This window comes from Solea senegalensis, unplaced genomic scaffold (assembly GCF_019176455.1).
Source record: "Solea senegalensis isolate Sse05_10M unplaced genomic scaffold, IFAPA_SoseM_1 scf7180000012513, whole genome shotgun sequence".
In the NCBI taxonomy this organism is placed as follows: Eukaryota; Metazoa; Chordata; class Actinopteri; order Pleuronectiformes; family Soleidae; genus Solea; species Solea senegalensis.
The window spans coordinates 193,424-213,119 of record NW_025320642.1 but is presented as its reverse complement, the minus strand read 5'-3'; the positions used below and the strand labels follow the sequence as shown (position 1 = coordinate 213,119).

The 19,696-nt window shown below is 40.0% G+C and overlaps 2 protein-coding genes across 5 annotated transcripts in view; one reads left to right on the top strand and one right to left on the bottom strand.

Moving 5' to 3' along the window:
• card11 (caspase recruitment domain family, member 11) overlaps window positions 1-13,756 on the bottom strand; it is a 25,394-nt gene extending 11,638 nt beyond the window's left edge. For 2 of the 3 annotated variants that reach the window (XM_044014839.1, XM_044014841.1), the window contains exons 1-7: window positions 13,688-13,756; window positions 10,347-10,534; window positions 3,063-3,272; window positions 2,830-2,967; window positions 2,264-2,440; window positions 1,224-1,372; window positions 931-1,110 (exon numbers count right to left, since the gene is read on the bottom strand). In XM_044014839.1, coding sequence (XP_043870774.1) covers window positions 931-1,110; window positions 1,224-1,372; window positions 2,264-2,440; window positions 2,830-2,967; window positions 3,063-3,261 — 843 coding nt within the window. In that variant the 5' untranslated portion in view covers window positions 3,262-3,272; window positions 10,347-10,534; window positions 13,688-13,756. The remainder of the gene's footprint in view (window positions 1-930; window positions 1,111-1,223; window positions 1,373-2,263; window positions 2,441-2,829; window positions 2,968-3,062; window positions 3,273-10,346; window positions 10,535-13,687) is intronic. The other variant, XM_044014840.1, reaches the window with a different exon arrangement.
• ap5z1 (adaptor related protein complex 5 subunit zeta 1) lies at window positions 12,181-19,696 on the top strand. Of its 2 annotated transcripts, XM_044014842.1 has the most exons (18): window positions 12,181-12,306; window positions 13,102-13,239; window positions 13,791-13,956; window positions 14,132-14,282; window positions 14,414-14,526; window positions 14,613-14,787; window positions 14,970-15,023; window positions 16,253-16,393; window positions 16,701-16,738; window positions 17,359-17,521; window positions 17,633-17,811; window positions 17,897-18,039; window positions 18,140-18,258; window positions 18,381-18,508; window positions 18,606-18,703; window positions 18,812-18,944; window positions 19,040-19,254; window positions 19,350-19,696. In XM_044014842.1, exons 1-18 carry the CDS (start codon window positions 12,266-12,268, stop codon window positions 19,600-19,602), a joined length of 2,448 nt encoding a protein of 815 aa, XP_043870777.1. In that variant the 5' UTR covers window positions 12,181-12,265; the 3' UTR covers window positions 19,603-19,696. The 2 variants fall into 2 exon arrangements, with proteins under 2 accessions (XP_043870777.1, XP_043870778.1); XM_044014843.1 differs by lacking the exon at window positions 14,970-15,023.

The window sequence follows — 19,696 nt, the reverse complement described above, 5'->3', positions numbered from 1 at the left end:
GAATTAGGGCCACCTAATAGTGAGACTGCTGATTATATCAAACCGAGGTGTCGTCCCACGTTTCCTGAGGACGCCAGTGAACCTCTGTCACATACCAGAAAAGATTGTTTGCATAAGATATTTAAATAGTTCCACTGAGTTTTATGATGTACTCGGAAAACCACTCCAAGTTATTTGTTTGTGGCAATATAATGCAAACAACTTACTGTTTATACTGAGCGTGGGTGTGTATGGTAGTAGGCTGTGAGGACAAGTCTTCATTCATACCTATCTTTAACCATGTGAGTGTCCTCACAGTAATGCAGGGGTCTGCCTCTGCAGTGGCCCTCTGAAGCTTTGAAAACACTGTTTTTTATTAATCCACTAAAATATTTACGTCACATCCTTTGTCAACATCAAACGCGATATTGAAAACGAGTCTTGTCCATCTTTGGATCCACATATAATACATAACAGCAGGTTTTCCCCGCCATGAACCACATCAAATCCCCCAAACCTTTTATTTATTTATTTATTTATTGCAAAATTGTTTTTTATTAATTCTCAAATAGATCAGGCCAGTGTTTATTCATCACTTCATAAGAGTTTGGTTGTTTTTCCTTTTGTTAACAGGTAAAAACAGTCATGAAATGTCAACACTTTTTGTAGCTGTGTTAACCTTTAGAACACAGAGCATTTCAGCTGCTTTTTTCTATCACTATGACAACAAAGAAACAACTTATAAGACAACACGTGTGTGGTATGTCCATATAAGGAGCTGTGTATTATGGGTTCAATTTCATAAATGCAACAAACTATAATTCGTTTATTTATAGTATAGTAAAAACTTTATACATGATGTTATCTTCATTTTATTGGTCAAATAGACAAAAATGGCTCCTTTAATACAACACGTAGGGTTAGTGTGTGTGTGTGTGTGTGCGTGTTTACCTGTAGGATGGACTGCAGCTCCTGCAGCTTGATCTTGAGCATCTCGTTCTCTCTCTCCAGCTCAAAGATCTGCTCTTTCTTCGGTCGGTTCTTGATGTCGTTCTTCAGCTTGAGACTCTGCCTCCTCTCCATCTTAAACTCCTCCTCGACCTTGTTCAACAAGTGCTTCAGCTGATCAATCTACACATACACGGCACAGCAGGAAGGACGAGTTGGAAGAGGAAGGTGAGTTGTACACACAAATACCCTGAAATTCCACCAGTGAATGTGTGTGTACGTGTCGACCTCAGCACCTCTAACTGCAGATCTCGGCTCCTCATCGCCGCCATGTTCCTCTCCTCACTCAGTGTCGCGTACCTCATGGCCAGTTTGTAGTTTTCATCCTTCACTCTCAGCAGCTCGTCACTGTATGTGTTTCTCTCCTCTCTTAACTTATTGTATCCTGGAGAATCAACCACAGAAAAAACAACAGCAATTGCAACCTATTTAAAATATTATGCCAATTTTCCTTTGACTTATTTATATTAAAAATATAGCACGATGTACAAACCGTTTGCATCCTTGACCTTTTGAACTTTGACATAAACAATGTCTATATGTGTTGATTTGCAATACATGATTATTATTATTCGGTTATAAGTTCTTTAAAAGCTTCTCAGAGAGTATGAATGATTCTAACGTGGTACAATAAAAATATCTATCCACAGGACGAAATCAATACAGACAAACATGAATAAATCATACATTAAGTCTTAAAAAACACACTTAATGTTTTTTTTAAAGACTTAAAGCAGATTAGGTGAACTGCACACTCCCGTTTGAGCGTCGGTGTTTATGGTTGTTTGTCTCTGTGCGCTTGTTTTTATTTTATTTGGGTGTAAATACATTTGAAACAACTGTGACATTTAATAGCAAAGCTCCTCTTTGAACACGTCCCTCTTACTTGTGTCTTATTATCTCTGATATATACTAAGTTTATATCACGTTTGAAATAAATACATTCATTCATTCAGAATTTAAAAAGGGTAGTTATGATTTTAGGATGATAAGATTAAGCAAATTCACCCTGACCACCACATTTACAACATCAGCTACAAAAGGCTGTCAGAAGTTTAGCTGACATGACAACAAATGTCTCTGTGCCCTACTTTCATGAACAAGGTCTGTCAGACAATGTGATAGGCTTTAATAAATGTATTTGTGGTGCACCGCTCGGGGTAAACCAAGTGTGTGTGTGGTGGGGTAGCAGTTTCAGTGCACAGACACAAGCTTTTGGTATGGCTTCAAGACTCCGCAACTTCTAAAGATAAATGTAGTTAAGGGGTATGCTCACTCTGTTGGAAGGCCTGGAGCTCCTGATTGGCCAGCTGCAGCTTCTTCTTCTCATCCTGCAGCGTCCAGTTTTTCTTGCTGAGCTCGTCTTGCTGCAGGGTCTTGACTTTGGACTGCTGCTGCAGCTTCATCACCTCGTTCATCAGGAACTGGGTCAGGCCTTCCTGGCCCTCCTCCACTGTGGCGAGGTAATGCAGAGGACGAGATGAGAGACATAAATGACCTAATCTGCTCTCGACTGTGTAGTATACTGCACTGTAAAACAATGTTGGGGTAGGCTGAATCCAAATTGCCCTCCTGGCATCAATGAATTTGTCTGAATCTGAAGCCGACTGTGCCTCCGATGTGACCTCAACAGAGTGAATGTTAAATAAATGTGTTTGTTTTCATAATTCCATCGCTTTCGTAACATGTTTCAAGACTTAAAATTCACATATATCATGCATTCAGGTCAAAATATAACATTTGATTCCGTTAAAACCCATAGCATTCAAGCTGTATATGTATGTACAGTATACTGTACAAGTATACATGCGTGTGTGTGTGGTCCACAGGTGTGTATCTCACCTACGATGGTGGAGAAACGTCGCGTCGGATCGTTCCCGGTCACCAGCTTGTACAGTTCAGGGTAGTAAAACTCCAGACTCTCCAGAAAGGCCACATAACCCCGCTCTGCTTTAGTGTGGAGGATGTCGAGTAGACGGCCTGACGGAAGGTTCATTCACGTACGGTAATTAAAGTACAATACGCGACAACTGCGATCGCTTACATCACATTTCCTGGCACATCACCATACTCACTTGTGCGGTTGGCTTTGGAGACGAGCAGCATGGAGTTGAGAATCTCATCTTCGTCCTGCTCATCCAGGACTTTGCACTGGCGGAGGTACGGAGTGAGCTTGGCCGGAGAGATACTGCGGCACAGCTCATAGCGTTTGCTCTCCACCTTCTCCCACAGCGCTTCCACATCGTCAGGCGCATCAAAGGTCCCGTTTTCCATTTTTTTACACCCTGAAATGGGATTTTTAAAAAAAAGAAAAAGAAAAAAAAAGAACTGTGACCACTGACCATGTAACAGTCATTTTCTTTTTTCATCTAAAGTAAACAAGATAAAATAACAGAAGCTTAAGTATTGAGTAGTTTGTTTCAGAAACACCTTTATGTCAGTTTAAAGATAAAAAATGTCTTTTACAAACAAATTACAGTCTCAAGCAGCGAGTTTGCCGCAACATCAGGTATCTATGGATGTCCTTTTTCATACAGAAGACAACGGGTGCAAATAAAGAAAGGGAGAGTGATGAGAATATACTGGGACACTTTAAAAACTTTAAAAGTTGTCCACTCTTGTTCTTTCGAGGGCATTTGATGTAATCTCACTTACACAAATTAAACCATGTAGACTTTAAGACTTTTTTTTTAGCTACACAGAACAAAGGATGGAAAAGTTGAGATGAAACACTACAGATGGTGATAGTTAATATTTAGAGTTTTCTTAGTATGAAGTTCACTCACATCCATACTTAAGAGGAAAACGTAGAATAACTGAGAATTAAACAGGTTTTTCAACCAAATGCTTTCAACACTAATGACATACTGTTTGAAAAATGTCTAGAGCTGCAACTTTATCGATTATTTTTATAATCGATTAATTAAGAAAACCTTCAAACCTGGAAATGATGAAGTTCTCAAATGTCTTGTTTTGTCCACAAACCAAAGTGGTTAACTTTTAATGATTTCTTTCTTATCCAGAGCAAAGAAATGAGGAAAATACTCAAATTAAAGTATCTTAAACAATCGGAAATCTTGGTTTAATCATCAAAGAAGCTTTGAACCGATTAATCGATTATCAAAATAGTTGTTGATTAATTTAGTAATCGATTAATAATCGATTCATTGTTTCAGCTCTAAAAATGTCTGTCTTTTTTGACTTATCACTTATTGCTACTCCACATATTGAGCAGACAAATGCACTCACTGGCCACTTTATTAGGTACACAGGACACAGGAGCCTCCTCTACATGGATGTGCTTTAAAATCCCAGGATAGCAGAAGTTTCTGAAATATTGAGACACCAACAACGCAATCACGTCGCCATTTTGATGCTGTGTGCAAACTCCAGCATCTTTATCTTGACTATACTGTAGGTCTACATCTATAAATGCATTGGATCTCTGCCATGTGATTATATGGATATAACAAGCAGCTGTAAAGGTCTACGCTGATAAAGAGTGTAGTTAATTGGACTAGATTTAATCATGAGCATGGTCAACAATAAACCTTGTAAAAAAAAAAACAACTGATAACACTGTCATCATTATTTATTTTTAGCATGCCTCCATTAGCATTCAGGGTAAAACAGTAAAGAGTTTGCTGATACAAACCAACGTTAAATCACAGTGACGATCCCTCCACAAGCACTTGATCCTGATTATGGACAGACAGGCTGCTCACGTCGCATGTTTACTTCAACCAAGTGCATACTTGATATGAGCCGTACTCCCACACGTGTGTGAATGAATGAATAAATACACATGACTAATTCAACACGATCAATCTGACACGATCACCTCTGTAGCAAAGTGGCTAAGATCACTCAGATGTGTTTTCTGACTGATGGAATATTCAGATGTATTGTCATATGCACAGTTCAACCACAGCCGGCTCAGATCATGCAAAGACATTCTTGCATGCACGCGCGCACACACACACACACACACGCATACAGGCTTGCACAAAACAAAGCATTATCTCTGACCTTCACAGTAACCAGTTGGTGCCTGATCCTTAACTTAACCACAACAGATACAAGCACATACACATGCTCACACACAATAAATACATTTGAATAAGATTTTGACAGTAATTAGGGCGCAGTAAACTTGCTCCTGTGTGAAATGACCATGACTCTGTTCTGGGTGATACACATGTAAACGCAGGCTGAATGATTTTGAATAAATATGTAATATGTGCACTTATTTTTGACTGAAATTGCCAATGGGGAATGGCTTTTCTTACATCATTATTCTCATTTTCATTTGAACGACGCATTCAAAATGATTACTGAGTGATATTTGTGCAGATCTGTGCGAAACAGAGGTGTTTTCTACAGTCTGGAGAACATGACGAGTACAGGCAGGACAATATTTGTGCTACGATGTGACAATTGCAGCAGGCAATTTGCGATTTTGATCCATTTTCAATGAATTGCACCCCAGAGTGTCCTTAATGTGTCTAGCTACTGTCACAAAAACCACATTCAGAGACAGTTTGAGGACACGTTATCACATTCCTGAACCTGCACATAATTCATCCTCAGGATGCTTTGATTCTAGTGTTTAAATCTTCATGTTACAACAGCACGAGTAGAGCTCGAGCTCCCAATGCACAAACACACACATGCACACGCCAGCAGCAGACATATCTGTACAGTCATATCACGTTAGAAACATGATTTTTTTTTTTTTTCCCATGACATCTGTGTGTATTTAAATAAAAGGTGTGGACACCAGATGTGATCCTGTGTGGTCACAAGAGACGTATTTCATTGCCACGTGTCACATCTTTAGCTCTATCCGTCTGAGGACAGATGTTCGTACCAGGTCTGAACGGGGACCCATGTTGCAAACGTGTCTTTAAAATCAAGGTCTCTTGCACACAGAAGTGACAGGAAGGCTGTTCCTGAAAGCGTGCAGTGTTAAAACTCACACCATTGCATTCACAACTGATGTGTCCTAAGTGCTCTATAATAAGATGATTTACACTTATATTGTACAGTACATGCAACAGAAACATGAACGTCCTCTCGAAGTAACAACAGCGGAGACCCAGGGTGAGAATATTCACATTCACACATTCATCTACTTAACGTTTTTCCTCCTTCCTCTTCTTCTTTCAGCTTCGTCCTTGTAGAGGTCACCACAGCAGAGCATTTGTCCACTTATTTGATTTAGCAGAGATTTTACCCCGGATGCCCTTCCCGATGCAACCGTCCCATTTCTCCAGGGTTTGCAACCGGCACTTGTGGATGTGTCTTACCTTGGACCTTTGCCCATCTCTATCAAGTGAGCTTGCATGTTTACCTAATAAACTTTAATTGACTTTAGATCTTTCCGTTGCTTATCCTGTCTATTTTTACTTTGCCAGACATATTTACGGTCTTTGTCTACTCCCACTTGATTTCCTATTTCCCCATCGTCATTTCTCATTCTCTCTCACACACACACTCGCACACACACACACACACTCACAGACACCTTAACCATCACAAATAAATGCCTAACCCATAACCCGAAAACCAACAGCCATTTTAAGACATGCCAGGACGCGAGGACCAGCCAGATTGTCCTGACTTTGACAAAATGTCCTCACTTCCTGTAGTTTATAAATGTTTTGGTCCTCACAAAGACATATGTACGAGTACACACAGACACACACTCACTCTCTCTCTCTCACACACACACACACACAGAGCCCCTGCATTTGCATGCTGTCTGCCTCCTGTGTTATCCAATACTCCTGCTTCATGACTTGTAGGCAAATCAAGGCTACCTGCCATTACTCCTGTAAACACACACAAACACACACACACCTTTGCATAAAACTGTCAAACCTGCACTGTGCATGTAAAAATGTCAGCGTTTACTGTCAAACTTCAGACACAAACAAAGGCCTCCAGATATTTGCTGGTTGTGTTGAAGGCAAAGGGTGAACCACAAAGGTTTGTACCAGGCAGTAAATAATAATAATAATAACAACAATAATAATAATAATGATAATAATTATCATTATTATTATTCATGAGCTCCTTTACAAAAGTAGAGGAAGAGAGTGAGACACATCACACTGAGAACTATTCAGAGTGTAAACATATACTGCCACACTCACAGCAAATGAGGAAACCTCAAGCACTCCATGCATACATTAGTACATGGTGCACACACACACACACACACACACACAGAGAGAGAGAGACCTCTTGAGTAACCACAAACATGTTTCCTCTTTCTCTCTTCTCTTATTTTGGAGTTCTTTGACGAGAAAGCGTGTCCTTGCTTCCTGCTTTTCAAACCAGATGTGTGAGTGGTCGCTCTCATCCTCTCTCCCCGTTTAGTCTTCTCAGACGACTGCTTTTGCTGAGATTGTCTTTTTTAAAAGCAGCGTATATATGTGCACACGTGTGTGTGTGTGTGTGTGTGTGTGTCCTCAAACTGAACCTTTTATATTCTTCATTTTAAAGCAGACTCCAGAGAAGCAGACACATGCATACATACCCCACGTACTGTCTAGCAGCACTTTTGTTTCCAATGATTTGTCGCATGTGCTGACAACATGAACTTCACTGTCTCTCTCTCTCTCTCTCTGTAACTCTAAGTCTTAAATGATAGCATTACACACACTGCAAAACCATGAAGTATCCCTTCATGAAATGTTACTGATAGAATCATTCAAATCCATGAAAAACATTCAAGAGTAAAAGTTAGATGTCACATATTATCTGAGCACACATGGAACTGCTTCTGCTTTTTGAATTGCATCATTATTGCATTTCAATGCCAAATATGCACAATTAGCAATGCACTGTGAATTTAAAGTTTACTTTTGTGAAATGAAAATGGCACAACGTGGGCTCTACAGTGCAGTTAAATTCATGACGCACATTAAAAATGCTCTGGTTGCTTCTTTGAATAAGGTCAGCTGTGAGCTGATGATAGCAGTGAGTTAGATTTGAGCTTTCCCTCGGGCCTCATTTTAGCATGAACTGCAGGTCATATGGAAAACAGACAAACTATTGAAGAGCAGGAAATGTGGCTTGTTATTAGTTTTGTCAGAGCAATGCAATATCAAACTATTTGTCAGCGAGCCGCCCACTACATCGTAGCCTTGTTTACCCTCATGTCAAGGTCACGTAAAGGTCTCTTATTTAAATGTAAAAATACATTATACATTATAATAGGCAAAGGCAAATCTGTGCACTGTTCAGTCCACTCATGATTCATATGAGTATATACACAGAATATACATATATATGTATATATATAGTATATATACTGTAGCACTGCTGTGTGTATGTGTTTCTTTGTCTATGAACGGTGTATAAAACCATGTCCTGTTCACCACTACAAACTCTTAGTCAATAACAGTGCAGCGAATGAACGACAGAAGGATATTTTTATCGTCTGGCTCTCAGCGTGATCACAATTTAGCAGAACTAAAATCTCTGTAACAACGGTGGCAGATGCAGGTTTTTAAAAAAATTGCATCCTTTTACACGTTTGACTAACACAACATGGTTTTACTTCGAGTGACTGCTAGCATCATTATAAAGCCTGTCCAAATACAGCCATGTAATATAAATAAGTAACCAACAGTGTTCATGTCTTTCACTCGTAGCCTCTTATAACACTTCATTTATACTTGTATTCACTTTTAATTTCTCTCTATTTTACTTTGTTGTTGAGTCTCTAAAATTATTAATTCTGTATGGTTGGTGTTTAGGGGTCAATATCAGAACAGGAAAGTGATTTATTTATTTATTTAAGTTTATTGATTTATTGAGTAACTGAGCATGGAGTGAATGGTATGTTTTTCATCCTGCTGCAGCAGTATATACATCAAATCAATAGTTCAACCTTTAAACTTCACACAGACTTATGTAATGTGACTGTGATTGGCTGACAACACTCTGATGGACAGATATGATTGGTTCAGGTGTTTCATAAAGGCTCCATTGTGCAGCAAAAAAGCTGAAGCTTATAAGAATTTGATATCTGGGCTCTGTCTCTGGCCCCTGTTCACATGCAGCTACCATTTGAATATTTCTAAAAAAAAAAAAAGGAGCACTTTTAAGTAAAGCTTTACATTTCAGTGCAGTAACAATATGGTAATAGTATGGTAAAAGAGGAAGGAACATGATTACTATTAATTGGATGAAACCTAATCCTCCTACGATTGTGCAGTAGCGACAGAAAATAAAACACATTTACATAAAGGAATACTAGACTGCCCAGTTAATATGTCCATTTGTTGCTTTGGCTTCCAAAAATGTCTTCTTATGTAACACTTTCTAACTACTTTAACATTTAAAAACATTTTCTCTTCATGTGCATCTCTATTAAAAGGTGAGATCTTTTTTTATTCCTTGCATCATAGTTTTAAACAGCCCATACTGCAACAATAAGATGGCATCGTTACAATAATTAGCTGAATGCAATGTTTAGGTCGTCTTGCATCTTCCTGATTCTCCATCTCACTGGATCCCATTGTCTCCTGTGCACCTGCTACTGGAATCCCAAACATGTGGATAAACCCAGATAATGTGCCAGGGATGACAGGACCTGAGCTACTGTGTTACCAAACTCAGAAATGTCTTCATGTATGAGCCAAGACAGACACACACATGTCTGTGTTTCATTCATAGTGAGGACATAATGCATTCCGTAGCCCCTTACCCTAACCTTAACCATCACAACTTAAGTGCCTAACCCTAACCCAAACTAAACTTAATTCTAACCCTAAAACCAAGTCTTAACTCCCCCAAAAGCCCTTTAAAGATGTGAGGACCAGCCAAAAATGTCCTCACTTTGCCTAAATGTCCTCCCTCCATATGGTTTAAATACAATGTTTGGTCCTCACAGAGCAACAAATACAAGAACAAATACACAGATAAATAAACTCTAAACACAAAATCAAGTGAAGAATAGGTAGAAGAAGAAGTTATTCAACTTAATCCAAATGAAGGGATTAATTAAACACCTGACATAGTATCCAATTGTATCGGCCAAACCAAACTGACATTCTCTCCACACTTCTTGTGAGCAAATGTATATGAGGGACAAACATGCAGCCGTTTCTCAGAACGCCTTTGACTTTGTGTTAGTGTGTGTGTGTGTGTTTTTAAATCATGACACTTTTCTCAACAGGACGCACCGCGCGACACTCTCACGCTCACAGGCTCACCTTTTCCACCCAAAATATCTCTGTCTAAAAGTCTGTTCTGCACCTTTTTTTTTTTCTCACAAGTGTCATTGTTTCCTCACGCCTGACAGACGTGTGTGCTCACTATAATTAAGATTAGAGGTATTTTACCTGCCTGGGACGCGGCCGACGACTCACACTTGACGTGGTGAAGCCGGTTTGTGTTGTTGTTGTTGTTGTTGTTGTTTTATATATCCTTTGTCTTCTTGTGAACCACGAAACCTGCTGTTTCTTTCTTTCTCTGAGAGGCTCAGGTTGTCCCCATTCATCCACAACACTCCGAGGTTCTGACAGACTCACTGAGAGAGAGAGAGAGAGAGAGAGGGAGAGAAAGAGAGAGAGAGAGAGAGAGAGAGAGAGAGAGGAGGCGGGCAGAGTGAAGTTGGGTGGAAATAACAAGTTTGCTGTGAGGGAGTGAAACAACCTCCTCTGACTGTGAGATCACATACAAACACTGACTGATACAAATAATATAAATACTAATACAATAATATTTGTATTTTTGACTGCTCTGAGTTTGTGAGGTTAATATAATTATATTTGTGCATCCCAATCAGACACTCTACTGGATAATTGGAAGTCTGTATCACCCAAATAAAAATTATTCAATTTATTAGGCTATTGTATCTATATACACTGTGCCAATCTGTGACCAGGTTTGTATGTATGTATGTGTATATGTATTTATATACATATGTATATATATATATATATGTATAGGGAGAGAGAGAGAGAGAGAGCTGAACATCTGCCACACAACACAATAATAATTTAAACGATGTGGACTTATTTTAAGCTAAAAGAAAAAAAACAAAGGAGAGTTATTTTTGTTTGTGACCATTTTAAACAGGAAAGTAACAACTCCTGAGGAAACAACTAAAGTCATGATATTTCTTTGTTCCTTTATGAGAGTAACGTGTTTGTGTTGCACAGGGGAAGAATGACCTGTGAAATGGCCGGTTGACGGATATCAAACTGATCTCGGTATCAAAAAATACTCAAGGCTGAAATATCGGTATTGGCCACAACTAGTATATAGTTTCTTTGAAAAAAACAAATTATATAGCAAGTTATAATATTGTGGCTGATTTGTTTATTCTTTACATGATCATGGACCACGGAACACTTCACTCCTACACGCAGCCCTTGCACTGACCTGTGCATGTGCAGATCTTTATTTATCTATCTATCTACACACACATTTTCTTTTGATATTATGTTGTCTAATGCACCAAAGTAGCAAATGTCTTGTATGTTTATTAGCAATACATACAATTAATACAGAAAATAGCAATACAATTAGCAATGAAATTGTTTCTGATTCAGATTTTTACTTATACAACTCATAATGTATGACAAAAAATTAAGCTCCAAAATAAGTTTCACATCATATTATTTAAACCTGGCCACAGATTTGTAAAGAACATTAAAAACAGTTACTTTGGTATTTGTACATGCTGTGCATAAATGCTTCTGGTTTACTGTGAAAACATGCAATGTTTCTCTTTTTGTCAGACATTTTATGGCAGGAAATGTAGAGGTGTTGTGTTTAAACAATACGAATAAAGAATCTGCTCCACCAGTGTCCCAGGTTACCAGCCTGCACATTAGGCCACAGAACAAGCGAGATGCAGCTGTTCTTTATTATATCGATTTAACTACTGGATATCTGCTATGAAATATAGTGTGTAGCAGCAGTATTGTAGTATTAGAGGAGAGACCAGCTTTAGTTTGCTGTTATACTTTGGTCCTTGTGTAATGAAGAAAATAAAGTCTGTAGATAAACATTTGGGTGAATCAAATGTGAGATATAAAACAGATATGTGGCGTAAATTAAGTCAGAAGACTTTTTTTTATCATTATTATTATTTCTACACTCTTATTTTAGTGAGTAGCTCCTTCATAACTTTCCCTGTCGTGAAAGCGGAACTGAAGTCATGTCATGTGATTTTCAGTCAGTACCCAGTTTAAGACGGACTGTTTACCTTCCGCTTCAGACCAGTGGGATGTAGCAGTCTCCTTATCTAAAAATGTACTCTCACGGTTCAGAGAGTTTAATCAAGCAAGCAAGGTAAGAAAACGTTGGGTTGTATGTCACAGAGCGCTCTTGTCTTTAGTTTTTTTAAATACGTTAACTCAGCATTTTATTGTGCTGTGCTAACTGGGCCGAATTAGCTAGCTTACAAATCCTTACAGTGCGTTATTTATGTTTATTTAATGTAGTCCTTAATGAATGTAATAGCAACAGTTTCTGTAATACACTTGATGTGTTTTCACTGACGTATTGACTGATTTACTCTTTAAAATGTCAAAGCGTTCAATGTTAAGTAGTGTAGAAAAGAGCGAACTTTGCTTTCGTTAGTCTTAAACTGACGTTTTAATCAATAAAACATCAAAAGATTGGTGGATTATGATATACTTAAGTTGGACAGATATTCAATGTACAGGGCAACACTGAGGTGTAAGGAGAGTTTAATGGCAGTACACTTTGTCATATTGAAGTTATGGGATATATATATATGTGTATATATGTACTTTTCTCCACCTCGAAATATGGCTCTTTTTGATAAAAAAAAACCAACAAAAAACAAGGTTGTAATTTATGAGCTATATCAATGATTCAAAATATGCCTCATTGTGTCTCAACAATGTTTCACCTAAAGGTTATTATTACCTTGTCAGGGCCGGGCAGAATTTCATTCCTGAAGAACTGGTTACGTTTAGGGCTAAGATTTGAATTTAAGTGATGGTCAAGGTTAGGGATAAAACTTTGTTAAGCTACCTAAATGAACAGAGGTCAATGCAGCCTTTAAAAAGAACAGCTGAGGCAACCTTTTGTGTGTGCGCATGTGTGTGTGTGTTTTAGAGAGATCCAGGAGTCAGAGCTGCAGAAGTTTTACAGCAGATTATTGAAGCTGCTCCAAGCAAAGGAGTTTGGTCATGAGACGATTGACTCGCTGCAGAGGCTGCACCTCATCCTATCTGCCACCAAATACACCCGAACGTAAGCTCCAGCCTGCACCTCAGCTCCAACACCACATGGATGAATGATTACTGTATATTCATGCATTAAATAAACATCTATGAGACTTGCTGATTCATTAACACCTTGCTTCCCTCAGCCCTAGCTCTTGACAGGTTCCCCTCCCTCATTATCCAACTCCTGTCTCAACTCCCTTCTTCTCCTGCTCCAGACTCAAAGCACTGTCAGTGTCACAAAGTATAGGGCAAGGTCTCAAAAGCTGTCAAAAACATTTCTCATTCTTCCAGGGCGTCATTATCCAATGGTGGTGAATCAGGAGCAACTAGACTTGTTTGTAGATTTGTGAAAATGTTTCTAGATTTCATATCTAGACAACTTTGGAAAGGCTTAATAGTGACCAAACAATCAAACAACATATCCTGAAATATCAGTGTATTTATAAAAAATATATTTCGATTATATCGATTACCTCTTTGTGTAGATAGCACAGATTTAAAATCCAGTGTGAGCTTTTATGCATACGCCCTCTGTCCTAGTACAGACTTACTGTTTTATGTCTTGTCTGAACAAAGGTTGCCCACAGAGCTACAGAGAAGACTTTTATCGCTCCTCTCTTCACCGGTGGAGCAGCTCCAGGTGCTCAGCTCAGCTGTGCTCAGAGAGACACTGCCCCTCTCTGGTCAGGAATTGAACTACAACCAGGACAACAGCCATACTGCTGCCCTGCTGCTGTCACAGGTGTCTTATTCAACCTAATTTATATTTTCAAATAAGTCTGCTTGTTTGTTTTGGTATTTTTTGTTTTTCTAGATGGGTTTATAACAAAATGACATATTAACTCTGAAAAGAACTTCTATTTTCATGTCTGAGCTCATTATCTAAACACAACATTCACACTTTTTGACTCTTACAGGCTGGATCCAGGGCCGATCTGTCATCTCTATGCACTCAGCTTATTCGTAGCCTGGAGAACCGTCAATCAGACCCTCCAAATCATTCGCTTATACACACACTGCCGATTGTCAATGCCATCCTCACACACAGCCCAGAGTGCCTCACTGAAGGTAACAAACAGAACAAATTTCCAGCAAGTTTAAAAACGGATGGAGAACAAACGGCTTATAATTGGTCTAGTTATTTTACAAGCTATCTTTTGTATGTTTTTACACCATCTTCTCCTCCTGTCTTCTTATAGATCATGTGACCCTTTTGAGTAAAAAGCTTGTCGATTGGCTGCGTTATGCGAGCATCACACAAGGAGTTGGAGCTTCCTCAGGAGGATTCTTCACAGGTCCAAGGTCACGCCAGGTAAGTAATTTACACTCACATTTCTACACCCGCCTTCAAAGTAAAGTTTTCAACTGTAGTATTTTGTGTGTGTTATTATATATCAGCCGGTGCCTATAGCAGAGCTGGACGGGACAGTATCTGGAGATTTCTTCACAGTGCTATGTGTGGGCCAAGGCTTCACTGAGGACCAGTGGATGAACGTTTTCTCCTTTTCTATGCTGCGCCATTGGCTTCTCACCTACCACTCTGTTCCCAGTGGCGTCACCATAACTGATGCTGGTATGGCTCTACACTGAAAGAAACCACAGCCTTCCACCTTCCCATGCTAGAGCGACTCATTACTTAATGTCATAGCCACAAAATATACATCAGCTTCAGCTTCAAAGAATCTGCCACGATGGCATTAATTAATTGATACCATTCATGTCATATGACCTGAATTCTGCTTTCATCATCTCCAGCAAACAGGCTACAGCTCAGCTTCTCTCTCTCCCACTCCCACTCCTTTTCTAATGGTAAGATATAAGAGTCCGTGGACTTTCCATGCATGCACGTCCAAGAAGCTCTACCTCCTACATCTTCTTTTTAACTCCGGGTGACACCGGTCAACTCACAATTTCAGATGTGATCATAATACACAATAACGTTTGATTCAACAAATGATCTCTAGCCAGAAGTCCTGATGTGTGACTTGCACTGGTGTCTTTAACCACACTTCTGATGACTTTGTAAACATGAATGACTGAATGAATCACTGTGGTGAATGACTAAAAAGCTGTTCTACCAGCTGTTCTAACAGTAACCACTATCAAAAGTAGGATGTTAAAATACTTAACATACTGTGTGCTGCATGTGGCCAGAGCACATTCTTTTTCTTGTGACTCTGTTTCCTGTTTGACTTCTTTGATTGGATGTTTGTGATCTTTAATCCAAATTTGGTCAAATTTTATTTCATGTGCTTTGTATAAATGTGTTTTAACTATTTATGAAATGGCTCATCATATGGTTCTTGTTGCATTCCACATGTGCACTGATTGGATTGCAATGGAAAGTGCAGTGGAAATTTTTCACATCCTTTCTATTTTTTATATATTTATGGTGAACTTGATGATCCTGAACAGTCTCTCATCTAAACATCAACAGCGGGTTCTTTTAAATCAGTCACTGTTTAACTCACTGAATGCATTATATGTGCCCTCTAGCCCAAACAAACCTGTTGAATGTACAGTATGACCTTTACAGTTTCCTGCACGTCCCTTTAAAAGTCAACACCATTCCTCTACAAGCCCACATTTGGGTGCTTTAATCACTTTTTTGGCATTCTCCAAAATTAAAACAAGTTTTCTGATTTTTTTTCAGCTTAAATGTGAACGTTGTCAACCATTCATTCTCACATTCACAACTACAGTCAATTTACAGTGTCCAATTAAGTTATGCATGTTTTTGGACTGTGGGAGGAAACTGGAGAACTCAGAGAACTCCCACAGACAGAACTTGCAAACTCTTGCAGAAAGGCCACAACCCAGTCGGAAGAAGCATAATTCTTTAACCATGTAATAATGGTGCAATGATTAAGCCTCTCAGAAGCTAAAATTAAGTTTAATTTCCTGGCAGCATTGCATCCACTAATTGAATTTGAATCGAAAAAAATATAACACTGGCAGTTGATCCCTGTTCACATTTGGATTATCATTAATTTGATTAGACATTCATTGTGACCTCTTCTTTTCCACTCATGTTGCAGATGACCGGTCAGAGTTTGACAGCTCAGTGGTATCTATGGTTTCGGCAACGTCCTCCTCAAGCCGATTGCTACCTCCAAAGGAGCGTGTGAGGGAGAAGGCTTTTCAGTACTGCCTCCGCCTCATCGAACAGAGTGATCGCAGTGAGTGATGAGAAAATAGTAACTTATGCTGGTGTTGATATTGATTACAAATCAATAACCTATGTGTATTTAAAGCTGCATTGTGTGTAATTGAGTCAAAGTAATGCCTGTCTGCTGCATTTCACTCGTGCTGCTTCACACACGTCTCCCCACACCACGAATATGATTATGACTTCATTTTCTGATTTTTAGACTTTTATTTTTAAAAGTTACATGCTACAGTATTAAGTTTGTTTGCTCTTTTCTAACGGAATTTGTATTTTACATTATATTAACAATACAATGTTTATTCCTGTCTTTGTCTCAGAGGCTCACAAAAGGACAGACACCGAGCTGCAGAAAGCGGTGAGTCCATGTTTTAAACTAACATACAGTGCAATAAAACACAGTTGAGTGTCCTACACTGACTGTTAGACTGTCATACATTTCCTTACATTTCTATCCACAATATGTAGTTCATTCATTCATTCATTATCCACCTTATCCTCCACATGAGGGTTATGGGGAGCTTGAGCAAATCCCATGTCACAGTCCACTGTGGGCCCAACATATAGAAACAAACAACCATCCACTCTCACATTCACACCCAGGAGTGTCCAATGAACCATTGCATGTTGTTGGACTGTGGGAGGAAACCTGACGATCTTCAGAAAATCCACACACAGACAGGGAGTACATGCAAACTCCATGCAGAAAGGCCCTCGTTCGGACTGGGTCTCAAACGCAGGTCTTTATGTAGTTTTGTAGCTCTAATAAACATCTTTTTCTGTCTTTCAGTACATTGGCAATGATAACCACTCCATCATGTTTAGAATTGTTCTTCATCAGAAGAATGGGGAGGACTGTTGCTGTCATTTATGCTGCTTCACTGTCTGAAACAGAACAGACGGGGAAAAGCAAAAACAAAGCACACATTAAACCAGATTTTATACTGGTGCCCTGATTGTATTTGTCTTTTTCCCCAGTGTTTGGTGGAGGCAGTGTGTATCCTGGACTGTGTGTGTGTAGAGGACACCTCACTGGTCTACCGGACTTTCCCATGTGTTAAGGCTCTCTTTGGTCGGCTCAGCTCGGACCTGACATTTGCCAGAGTGCTGCTGCCCATAGCACAGTTCTACCTCAACCATGGTTTGTATACAGTACCGTACAGTATCAGTAATGCATGTTTGAGTCCCTACACTTACAATTCCTTGTATTTTCCTTTTTAAAATTACTAAACGTGTACTCAAACTTGTTCAGGTGAAATGGCAGCCGTGGATTGTGAGAGTGTGTGGAAGCTGGTGTTCAGCCAGTTTCCAGCGGAGCTGTTCAACGACCCCTTTCTGGCACATGAGCTTCTACGTTTCCTACGGCTGAACCATGAGAACCTGCTGCTCCGAGTTCCTCAATACACCCGCTCGTTCCCAAACCTGCTGAAGGTCAACATCAGAGAGACGTATTTATTTTAGACAAAGTTTGGAAGAGACAACCTTACTTATGCTCACACTTTCTGTGCGTCTACAGTTCCTAGCATGGGACAGTCCAGCCGTGGTGGACGACTTTGTAGATCTACTGCCCTCTCTGGTGACAGTTGAAACTGCAGTGGAGCTGCTCCACACACTGCTGGACTTGCCCTGTTTGTCTGCAACCCTGGTCCTGCAGCTTAGGTGTGTGTGTGTGTATGTACACATCTGAGAAAAAATAACCACCCTGATATGACTTATAAAGTACATTTATATCTATTGTAAATACGTGTGTGTGTTACAGGTCAACTAGCTCGCCTATCTCTGAACCAAGTGGGCGTGGCCTTATGTCATTGGATGCATTTCGAAACCCCGCCTTAAGAGGGCTTTTTCTCTACCTACTTCGAACGGAAGCAGGATCAGGTAATGAAACGATGTGCATGTGATGCTACAATTGCCGCTTCACTGGCCGTTTTGTCAACAAAAAATGGTTAACGTTGGTTTTATTTTGAAATTTGAAATCACTCCACTTTTCTCTGTCCCAGGTGACACGATCGACAGACTGAGCGTGCTCCATGAGCTGCTAGCTGAGGCAGTGGATTGGCCAAGGGTTGTTCAGTGTGCACAGACTGTCCCGGTGCTGTTGCACATTTTCTTCAACACGGTCTTAAAGGTGGCAAGAATAAATGATCTTCAGTGCATTAAAATACTGGATGTATATGTACATGTATAAATGTGTGTGTGTGTGTGTGTGTGTATCTTGTTTATAGGTAGCTGATGAGAACCTTTTAGCTCATTTTATGCTGGTGATGCTGGAGAGAAGCAGCCTCCTCCTTAAACTGCCTGCGTACATCAAGGAGATTCACAGGTACAACTGTGCACACATGGTGTTGAGCATCTGCATTGCTCGGCTTTTTAGTTTCCACATATCCTCACACACACCACCCAATCTTACTCTCTCTGTGTGTTTCTGCAGGGTGTTCAGCTGCCACCTGCTGAGGTTGTGCAAGCTCCACCCCTCTCTGGTAGTGAACCAATCTCACGAGCTGCTGGAGTTTGCTGGAACCACAGCCAATGTCTACAGCAAGGAAGAAATCTTCACGCATGTGGTAATGCAACGTTTCGAGGGTGTATTTTGGCCCTAGAGCAGCCAAAATTGCTGACGTTTGAAACCGAAATAATATTTAACGTGTTTGGCTCTCAGGTGTGGGCGCTGGGTGAGTACCTCTCGGTGTCATGTGACTCCCGCTGCTCCGTGAAGCTCATCACTTCCTGTTTTGAGACGTTGGAGGCAGTGCTGTTTGAGATTACTTCATCTTCCCCGCCGCCTGGTGCAGCTCGCCCAGCCCCGAGAGTCGTCACCACTCTCATGAGTGCTCTTGCTAAACTGGCATCGCGGTCACATGACCTCATTCCCAGGTGACTAAAAAGCATACATATAATGATAGTACATGAATACACAAGTAGTTTTTTATTATCAATTGAGGCATATGTGATGTTTTTGTCTCTTGCAGAGTGTCTCTCTTCCTCTCAAAGCTAAGAACAGCAAGCAGAGGAGGATCAGTTGCATGGTGCTCAGATGAGGAAGACCTAGTTGCCATAGTAACGAGAGGGGAGGAGTTGTGGTCACTCCTAAAGACCCCCGGCGTGGCTCAGAGTGTCCTGACCCCGCCAGCACACGTCACCACGCCACAGTGGCACCGGGACACCAACCTGTCGATGCCTTTGCAACTACGAACCCTCACCAGTCTCACGCACACACAGTGAAACACACTCACACACACTTGGATTAGCATCAGTGTAAAAAGTAGTGATAGTGGTCTCATTACCTTTGTAAATAAATGATCGTATTTGACTGAAA